This window comes from Saccostrea cucullata, unplaced genomic scaffold (genome assembly GCF_032062105.1).
Source record: "Saccostrea cucullata isolate Sc308-1 unplaced genomic scaffold, CSIRO_AGI_Scuc_v1 ctg5244, whole genome shotgun sequence".
NCBI classification, from domain to species: Eukaryota; Metazoa; Mollusca; class Bivalvia; order Ostreida; family Ostreidae; genus Saccostrea; species Saccostrea cuccullata.
Window position 1 is genome coordinate 29,398 of NW_026929527.1, and position 10,348 is coordinate 39,745.

Here is a 10,348-nt window from a genome sequence, read left to right on the forward strand (position 1 = left end):
TTTGACCATCAATTTCATGACATCACATTGATTTTCAAATGATATTAAATACATTTAAATTTATCTACACATACAATTTCTGATAGAAACTTCTTAGTTTATTTATTTTCCCTGTAAAATAGCAAGTAAACGAGATAAGTTAAAGGATAATTGAGGATTTTTTAGGCTAAAGTTAATTGACTAATTACAATCAGCTGTGTAAAAGTAAAACTTTAAGTGACATATTTGATATACTTGTACCTATTACAGTAAAACACGGTTATAGCGAAGTCCTGGGGACCTGTGGATTTAATTCGCTATATCCGTAATTCGTTATATCCGTATTACGAATTCGTAAAACCATATATAGCGAATTCGCAATATGCATGTTTTCCTACAAGTGTTACATTTGTACTATCAAATATGTTAGGGAAGCAAATATTACAAAACATACCTTCGATAACTAAGGTTTTATTATGAATTGAATTTTATATACAAATGCTGAAAGAAAATAAAGGCAGTTCAATCATTCAAATTTTGAAATCTTTGAAAGTTCGTTATAAAAGATGTAAAATTCATTATATTTAACCTCAACGGGACTCAAAATCAGTTCGCTATATCCGTAAATTCGTTATATCAGAGTTCGTTATAACCATAAAGTTTTACAAAGATTTGATAAGAATTTTGCCGGGGACCAAGAAAAACTTCGTTATATCCGTGAATTCGCTATATCCGTGTTCGTACTAAACGTGTTTTACTGTATATATTTTTACTATGGAATGAAGATTTTTGTTTCATTACAAGGTTCTCAATAAGGTGCCATATATTATTTTGGTGATATTAGAGCATTAAATAAGTTCTTATTTATGGATATTTATTGTCAGCACAATCATGACTATAAGCTGACAAATTGAAAAACCCCAATTTTCATTGGGGGGGATGGGGGGGGGGGGGGGGGTAATTTTTAAAAAAAAAATTGGTTTGAGGAAACGAGGTACAATATTTTTTTTTTTCAGCATTTATTTACATACATTTATGGGTAATGGCATGTGAATCTTTTCTCTTTAATAGTACTACACTGTAATTTCAATGCAATATTTATTCTTTTGACTTCTATGTTGTTTTGTTTTGATACTCCTGTCGGATTGAATTTTATTGTTTCTTAAGTAAATTGGATGTAGTTCATGCAGTAGTTATTTAAACAAAAAAGCATGTATTTTAATTTACCGGTACACTTTGCTCTGTTCTAAGTACAATGTATTAGCGAGAAATTTTAGCTAGAACAATATATAGCAAATGGTGCACAAATGTATTTTTTATTTTGCTGGATGTTTAGCTTTTTAGCTCACCTGAGCCGAAGGCTCAAGTGAGCTTTTCTGATCACATTTTGTCCGTCGTCCGTCTGTCTGTCTGTCCGTCCGTCTGTAAACTTTTCACATTTTCAACTTCTTCTCAAGAACCACTGGGCCAATTTTGACTAAACTTGGTACAAAGCATCCTTGAGTAAAGGGGAATTTAAATTGTTAAAATGAAGGGACATATCCCCTCGCAAGGGGAGATAATCAAGAAAAGACAAAAATAGGGTGGGGTCATTAAAAAATCTTCTTCTCAAGAACCACTGGGCCAGTAAAGCTGAAACTAATGTGGAAGCATCCTGGTATAGTGTAGATTCTAAATTGTTCAAATCATGACCCCCGGGGGAAGGGCGGGGCCACAATGGGGAATCAAAGTTTTATATAGAAATATTTAGGAAAAGTCATTGAAAATCTTCTTCTCAAGAACCACTGGGCCATAAAAGCTGAAACTTATGTGGAAGTATCCTGGTATAGTGTAGATTCTAAATTGTTCAAATCATGACCCCCGGGGAAAGGGCGGGGCCACAATGGGGAATCAAAGTTTTATATAGAAATATATAGGAAAAATCTTTGAAAATCTTCTTCGCAAGAACCACTGGGCCAGAAAAGCTGAAACTTATATGGAAGCATTCTGGGGTGGTTTAAATTCTAAATTGTAGGAATCATGACCCCCGGGGGAAGGGCGGGGCCACAATGGGGAATCATAGTTTTACATAGAAATATATAGGAAAAATCTTTGAAAATCTTCTTCTCAAGAACCACGGGGCCAGAAAAGCTGAAACTTATGTGGAAGCATCCTTGTATAGTGTAGATTCTAAATTGTTCAAATCATGACCCCCGGGAGAAGGGAGGGGCCATAATGGGGAATCAAAGTTTTATATAGAAATATTTAGGAAAAGTCATTGAAAATCTTCTTCTCAAGAACCACTGGGCCATAAAAGCTGAAACTTATGTGGAAGCATCCTTGTATAGTGTAGATTCTAAATTGTTCAAATCATGACCCCCGGGGGAAGGCCGGGCCACAATGGGGAATCAAATTTTTATATAGAAATATTTAGGAAAAATCTTTGAAAATCTTCTTCTCAAGAACCACTAGGCCAGAAAAGCTGAAACTTATGTGGAAGTATCCTGGTATAGTGTAGATTTTAAATTGTTCAAATTATGACCCCCGGGGAAAGGGCGGGGCCACAATGGGGAATCAAAGTTTTATATAGAAATATATAGGAAAAATCTTTGAAAATCTTCTTCACAAGAACCACTGGGCCAGAAAAGCTGAAACTTATATGGAAGCATTCTGGGGTGGTTTAAATTCAAAATTGTAGGAATCATGTCCCCCGGGGGAAGGGCGGGGCCACAATGGGGAATCATAGTTTTACATAGAAATATATAGGAAAAATCTTTGAAAATCTTCTTCTCAAGAACCACGGGGCCAGAAAAGCTGAAACTTATGTGGAAGCATCCTGGTATAGTGTAGCTTCTAAATTGTTCAAATCATGACCCCCCGGTGAAGGGTGGGGCCACAATGGGGAATCAAAGTTTTATATAGAAATATTTAGGAAAAATCTTTGAAAATCTTCTTCTCAAGAACCACTAGGCCAGAAAAGCTGAAACTTATGTGGAAGCATCCTGGTATAGTGTAAATTCTAAATTGTTCAAATCATGACCCTTTGGGGAAGGGCGGGGCCACAATGGGGAATCAAAGTTTTATATAGAAATATATAGGAAAAATCTTTGAAAATCTTTTTTGCAAGAACCACTAGGCCAGAAAAGCTGAAACTTATGTGGAAGCATTCTGGGGTAGTGTAGATTCTAAATTGTAGGAATCATGACCCCCGGGAGAAGGGCGGGGCCACAATGGGGAATCAAAGTTTTATATAGAAATATTTAGGAAAAATCTTTGAAAATCTTCTTCTCAAGAACCACTAAGCCAGTAAAGCTGAAACTTACGTGAAAGCATCCTGGGATAGAGTAGATTCTAAATTGTTCAAATCATGACCCCTGTGGTAAGGGCGGGGCCACAATGGGGAATCAAAGTTTTATATAGAAATATATAGGAAAAATCTTTGAAAATCTTCTTCTCAAGAACCACTTGGTCAAAAAAAGCTGGGAAAGATTTGGAAACATCCATGGGGTAGTTTAGAATCAAAAGTGTTCAAATCTGGGAACCACTGGGAAAGAAAACCTGAAACTTATGTGGAAGCATCCTTGAGTAGTGTTGATTCTAAATTGTTCAAATCATGACCCCAGGGGTAGGGCGGGGTTACAATGGGGAATCAAAGTTTTACATAGAAATATATAGGAGAAATCTTTTAAAATCTTCTCAAGAACCACTGAGCCAGAGAAGCTGAAACTTATTTGGAAGCATCCTGGGGTAGTTTAGATTCTAAATTGTTCAAATCATGACCCCCGGGGGTTGGGTGGGGCCACAATGTGGGTTCAATGTTTTACATAGAAATATGTAGAAAAAAATCTGAAAATCAAAGCTGAAACTTATATGGAAGCATAGATTTCAAATTGTGTAAATTATGATCAGTGGGGTAGGGTGGGGTCACAATATGTATTACAAGGGGGAAATCTGGTAAAGAACAGAATGGCCAAAGCTTCTCAGGTGAGCGATGTGGCCCATGGGCCTCTTGTTTTAATTGTCATATAGTAGATACCACATGTACAAATAGAAGTTAATCTTCTTGAACTAGAATTTTTTATCAAAATTATATAATAAGCTGTTAAAAAAAGTAATGCTTCAAAATTCAAAGAAATGGAAAGATTTTGTCCTGGTTCGAAACATGTCAGAATTGAGAGCATATTATTTTTCTGTATCAAATTGTTTTTATTGAATAATTTTGTCTTCAGTATGCTTAATGTTAGTCATACATGTACCTATTGCAATATAAATGTTTCAATATTTTTATAATGATTATCTATGAAAAATGTCAAGTTATTCATAAGCTTATTTTGTGTTAAAACCTGTGCGCTGAATTAATTACAGTATATACATACATATATTGAAGCGTAGGGAAATTCATATGCACCAGTACACGTAGTTCATAGATAATTAGCCCAAACACTAATTAACAATGTTTGTGTTTAAACTCATATTTTGCATAAATGAAATCAAAATTGTAGTGAAGAATTTGAATGAGCATTTTCAGCATGTATGAAATTTCTAAAATAAGACAACTGCTGAAATCGATACGCATAAAACAATACACCAATGATATCAATTTCTATCAACATTTTGACAGCATATTAATTTTCCTACTCATAGCCATTTGAGATAAAACTTCAGTCTATATTTATTTCATTGAGTGATTGATTAAGTAAATGAAATCTATGATGTGGGAAATAAAATACACTACACATATATTTTATTTCCCAGAAAGAGACATTTGTCATCTGCATCAATTTTATTTTTTGGAAGTGTAAACTATATTCATTCATTGGAATTGGAGGTTAAAAATCATATAATTTTAAATCTTATATACCCTTGAATTACTAGCTTTATCTGGCGGCAAAGGTTTTATATTAGTAAAAATCGTTTCTTTGTCTGTTCAGTGTTGTTTCATAAAGGCCATTTCTACGCTATTGTTTTATGTGATTCTTGTTTAACCCATAGCAACGGAGTTGTAGGGTTTATAGTAATGCGCCTGTGTGTGTGTGTTAGTTTGTTCATCCTTGTGCGAAACAGACGTGACGTAGTTTGAATCGTGATCGATGTCGAATGCTGCCTTGTTTTATGTTTCAAAGTTTAAAATGTCATTTCTAAAGATAATTTATTAAACGTTTTTGAGCTTTAATTTGCATATTATGTCTAAACGATTTTTTGTTGGTGTGTATAAGAGACATGATGATCTCCAACTTGTACCTGTGAAATTTACTGTTTATACTACTAGAATAAAATGCTAGAAAGGGTTTATTGTAAAGACAAGGAAAGTTGCATTTTCGTTTTGTTAACAATTGATTCTAGAAATTAAGAGTGGTTATCTGTTCAGCACTGTTTTATTCCATTTTTATCCATCCAAACTTCAAAGATTATTCACCCAAATCTCATGTTTCAAGAAATAATTTTCGAACACGTTTTTGTATTTAAGTACTAATAATAGTTGGCTTCATGACGTGTTTATCTATATATATGGCCGTAGATACAAAAGTCATGTATTTTATGTAATTTGCCATTTTGATTACTTGAAGAATTCCATTATTTCGTTTCATCCTATTGTATTATATATTTATATGATGTTGCCGTATTTCTACAATAATGCGGTGATTAAGTTAATGTTTTATGAATTTAGTTATTTTTGTGTTTTTGTTTGGGAGAGGTGGATATGTTTGTTAAATGCAAAATATATATACAAAGTATGTATGCAAGTTATATTACTATACTACAAAATGTCTCTATTCCCCTTAAACGAAATAAATATTTATAATATTATACTTATATTATACTTAGTGTAAATTTTTATATTGATTATATTTAAGACTTTAAAAATCTTGCTCGAAAGGTTGGTGCAGTTCCTAGCTGCAGATCTGTAGCTCTCCGAAAAAAATATATTGATAGACCGGAGAGCTACAGTGCCACCAATTGAAACTGTATATTTATTGCGCACAAAAAAGTGCGCTCGGTTTTCGATTATTTCTTCCAAATTATTACCTCAATTGCAAAAAGGGAAGATTTTTAAAAAATCTCTCTCCTCTTTCAAGTACTTTCGTAGTTGACATCTGAACGAAGCATATTGGACCAAATTATCTTTGAAACCAAAATGGCAGTATAAATAAGCGAAATGTTCGATGATTGGAAGACTATTAACAACAATTATGACGAATGTTTTGTTGTGGAAAGAGTCAAAGAATATGTTTGGAAACGCATGGTTAGTAATATTTTGAGATTACAGTTTTAGGAACATGGAGAAATAAATCGAAAACCGAGCGCACTTTTTTGTGCAATAAATATACAGTTTTTTCAATGGGTGGCACTGTAGCTCTCCGGTCTATCAATATATATTTTTTTCGGAGAGCTACAGATCTGCAGTAGAGCAGTTCCCAGAGCTTTTGTATAAGATTTGCGGAATAAAGATCCTTACGAAGAAGAATAGAATTACATGTAGTACCTGATGTGGTGAATACTCCTTCGGATAAAACTTATAAACCAAGGTTTTCACGTAATATAGATAGATGTAAATTGTGTCTGGAAGCCAAACAGTTTGTATTCTCTCTTTTTCTACACATGGTTTTATACATGTAACCCCATCAGAAATGGTTTCGGTTGATGCAAAATTAATTTGTGCAAATTGCAGATGGTAGAAAGACGTTTTTCAGTTTTAATTGATGAAGTACACAATATTGAAGTATAATATATAAAAAATTCTGGTATGTAAAAAAAAGGTTAATGCAGTACTAATAGCACTTGTATTAGAATCGCAGAATAAGAATCCTTGCGTTGCAGGTTTGAATCCCAGATGAGGAGACCGGTCCTTCGGATGAGAAATTAAAAAGACAATAATGTTGGATTGGAAAAACGATTTTCAGTTTTAATGGATGATGACGTACACAAATTGCATTGAGTATAATATATAAATATGAATTGATACAATGTGGAGATGGCTTTGTTTATCCCAGTATGGTGAGAGATGGACGTTTAACTTGTGTGGCTTGTACAAACTCTGACGCCTCACCGCCGCTGTAAATAGATAAAAGATATTGAAAATAAATCCCGTAAACAAATCTTGGCCAACTTCTGCTGCCATAAACAGTTAAAAAGATACTGTAATTAAACTGATCAATCCTGTAAACAAAGTACATAGTGTTTCGCACTATGGTAAGGGAAGTACAGTTTTAACGTATGTTGCTTGTGAAAATTCTCACGCCGCTGCTCCGCTGTAGACAAAAGATTACTGTATACAGGGAAATTTTTGCCTCTGTTTAATTTTCGTCCTCGTCGAAAGTGGGTGAATTTAAAACGGGGCAAATTCAAAGTAAACAGTATATTATCTTAAACAAAAATTTTTATGGGCGTATTTAAAATGGGGTAAACTTGTTTCCGAAATTGAAAGGGCGAAAATAAAATGGGGCGAAATAACCCTGTATACAGTAATATGTTAAAAAAGAGACCCATTACTTGACAGAATGACAAAACGTCATTGAGCTCATGTATTTTGATCCGATTTCATGCTTCTATATTCATATTTCCAATGGGTTTTTGTCTGAAGTAAAACTACAAATTGTAAAAAATACTTTATTTCTACATAAATCTATACTGTTTCATCAATAGGCGTGGTTAAAAAAATCACTGCAGAGCGGATCAAAGAGGCAGAGTTAAGCGGGGCTTGTTGCATGTGAATTTGCGGTATACAAGAGCATGTAAACATGACGATTAACTGTCAGATATTTTGGTTTCATGACGATGATCAATCGATTGGCTTGAGTGATAATTATATGCATTAAAGCCTTCAGCGTCATCATATGCATGAAACAAAAAAAGTAGACATTTATTCCTTAAAATTAATAAAATACTAAATACATGTTAAATGTATATAATCAGATATAGTGTTTCAGAATTTCTTACTTGGCATGCTCATTTTTCCATACAACGTGACCTCCCAATGACGTCAGATCACCACTATTTAAGGCGGCCCGACATACGGGTAAGTTCTGTAAAACATAATCAGTCATAAACATAGAACTTTCAGTGCATTACAGTTTGGATTATATAGTACTAAACAGGCCATGTCATAATTTGTTCCTACCAGTGCAAACCGATGAGCGTGGAAGACTTCATTGAGATCAGTACATCCGGCAGGGCAAGTTCCGCTGAAAAGTAATTAGAAAGAAAATTCTTACACCAGAATTATGTTTTAAAATATTTAAATGCTTCACTTCCTTTTCCTTCTATGATGCTGGTATACAGCTGTGTCATAACTAATTGACATTTATGTAGTTTTCAAATTTTACCCGCAATAAGACTTGTCTAGTTTTGCACAATCAGCAAATGTTGTCTGGCATGTGAGCTGTCCCATGTCCTTATACACTAGAAAAGAAAAAATCCCATTTTATAAAATAGATTACAATAGATGGACTTTTTCAAGACCTACGGCAAGATTAAGGTAGTTTGAAAAAAAAAAACCAAACATCTACTACTATTGCAAATAGTGCAATGAATTCAAAAAAAGAGAACATGGGAATAATAACCAATCTAGCACTGGTTAAGCATTAAGATCTACCATAAAAGGCGGCAAACACAGTCCCGGTGTCTGTTGCAGCCTCGCATTGATATTCTCCCGTGTCACGTTCCCCTGTCATTGCGAACTGAATACTTCCATCCGGGTTAATGTTGTGAACCGGAAATGACCCGATGACCTTGGAATACTGAAGGTTGTAATGATCAGCTTCGGTAACCCTGCACAGGTTTTGTACAATTTGTCCAACCTAAAATGAAAAATATAATAATCAACTAATTAAATACCACATGATTTAAATTTTTATATGACAAAGTCAGTATACTTAGTATATTTTACTACTTAAGAAATCACGTAGTTTGTTGGTCAGTTGGGTATGTTGGGGCATCAACGATAGTTGGAAAGGTAGAATAAATTGCATAATAGGGGCTATTAAATTAGCATACACTGTACAGTTGAACTCCGTTATTTCGATCACTGATATCTCGAATACTAGAAGTTTTCGTTATGTTCGATCACGTTGAGCTTACTGTGCATAAAACAAACCTACTTAAAAATTATTGAATTACAGTTATTTACCGTAGCACCAACGTATTCTAGATCTGGATGAATCTTTGCTTTTCCATCTAAAATAAAATCATATAATTTAATATAAATTATAATCAAAAATTTTCCCCCAAAAGTTTTATTCAAATTTGTCTGATGCACTGAAATTAACCAAGCATACATGTACGTAGAGATAATATATTGAATTTTTAGATATAGAAAGCACAAAAGAAATAAATTTTATCAGTCAAAATTTAAGACTAGCTACATGTACATATCATTTACTTTCAAAACAGTCTTACAGTGGCATCAAAATGATTTACCTTTTACAATTAATTCTACAATTTTTTCTTGAGTTCCCAGAATGCTCTCGGCTTTACAGGTGTAATTTCCGGTGTCCCCTACATGGACATCCACCAGAAGTAGACCGTTTACAGTCAACACGCCCTGGCTGATCGCTGTGACGCCATTATCCTTAGCCCACGTGACCTTGGGTGGAGGGTAGCCATTGACCTTACATGGTAAAATGACGGTGTTGTTCTCTTTCGCTGTAACGTGATATATTGTTCCAACGCTTCCTTGAATTGTAGGTTTTGCTAAAAAAAATTACGGAAGAAAAACGCAAATAACTTTTGAAGGCCTAGAAGGAATTTAACAGAACTTTTTGAGACCCAGAACTTTAACCTTTGACCTTAGATCACTGATCTTATTTTACCTAACTGTGTACAGCAGTCGCTGTTAGCGCCAGTGTCCCCCTTCTCCCCTTTTTGTCCGAAGTATCCCTGTTGACCTCTCTCCCCTTTCTGACCCTGTGGACCGGAAGGACCAATGGCACCGGCTGGGCCCTGAAGTCCGTTGTATCCCTATTAAATTGATGCATCAGTACTTATATGTTGAATCAGGGTGCTTGGTACTTTTGTTCAGACTTAACATATGTTTTTTTTCTTTTTAATTTTACAATTTTATTTCCTCTCTAACCCTAGGTCCTATTTCTCCTTTTAATCCTGGCAAGCCTTGTGGTCCAGGTTGACCTTTCATTCCCATAATCCCTGGTAGACCAGGTGAACCCGGAAGTCCAACTGGGCCCATACTTCCGGTTTCTCCCTTCTGACCCATGGCTCCCTGAAATCCTAAAAATGATTTTTCTTTATTTTTAAAGAAAAGATTTCCTGGACTGCAAACTGATTTTAAGCTGTTAATAGGAAAAAAAAGTAATTTGACAGATTAACTGGACAATTTGCTATCGGAAAAATTAATTATGTTCATGCTAAAAGGGTACAGTGTAAGAAGTGAACT

General features: G+C 34.5%; 1 protein-coding gene across 1 annotated transcript; it reads right to left on the reverse strand.

The window, feature by feature from the left end:
- Positions 1-6,922: 6,922 nt before the first annotated feature.
- LOC134281113 (ficolin-2-like) lies at positions 6,923-10,168 on the reverse strand. The gene is made up of 9 exons (XM_062763579.1): positions 10,031-10,168; positions 9,768-9,915; positions 9,376-9,648; positions 9,086-9,132; positions 8,552-8,756; positions 8,283-8,358; positions 8,078-8,141; positions 7,897-7,982; positions 6,923-7,011 (listed from the first exon to the last, which is right to left on the reverse strand). Exons 1-9 carry the CDS (start codon positions 10,166-10,168, stop codon positions 6,942-6,944), a joined length of 1,107 nt encoding a protein of 368 aa, XP_062619563.1. The 3' UTR covers positions 6,923-6,941.
- Between the last annotated feature and the right edge of the window lie 180 nt (positions 10,169-10,348).

Coding starts and splice junctions, on each gene's coding strand:
- LOC134281113 (XM_062763579.1), bottom strand. CDS start 10,168: ATGGGTCAGAAGGGAGAAACCGGAAGTATGGGCCCAGTTGGACTTCCG. Junction 9,916..10,030: donor AAGGAGAAATAGGACCTAGG/GTTAGAGAGGAA, acceptor TCAATTTAATAG/GGATACAACGGACTTCAGGG. Junction 7,012..7,896: donor TGGAAAAATGAGCATGCCAA/GTAAGAAATTCT, acceptor ATCTATTTACAG/CGGCGGTGAGGCGTCAGAGT.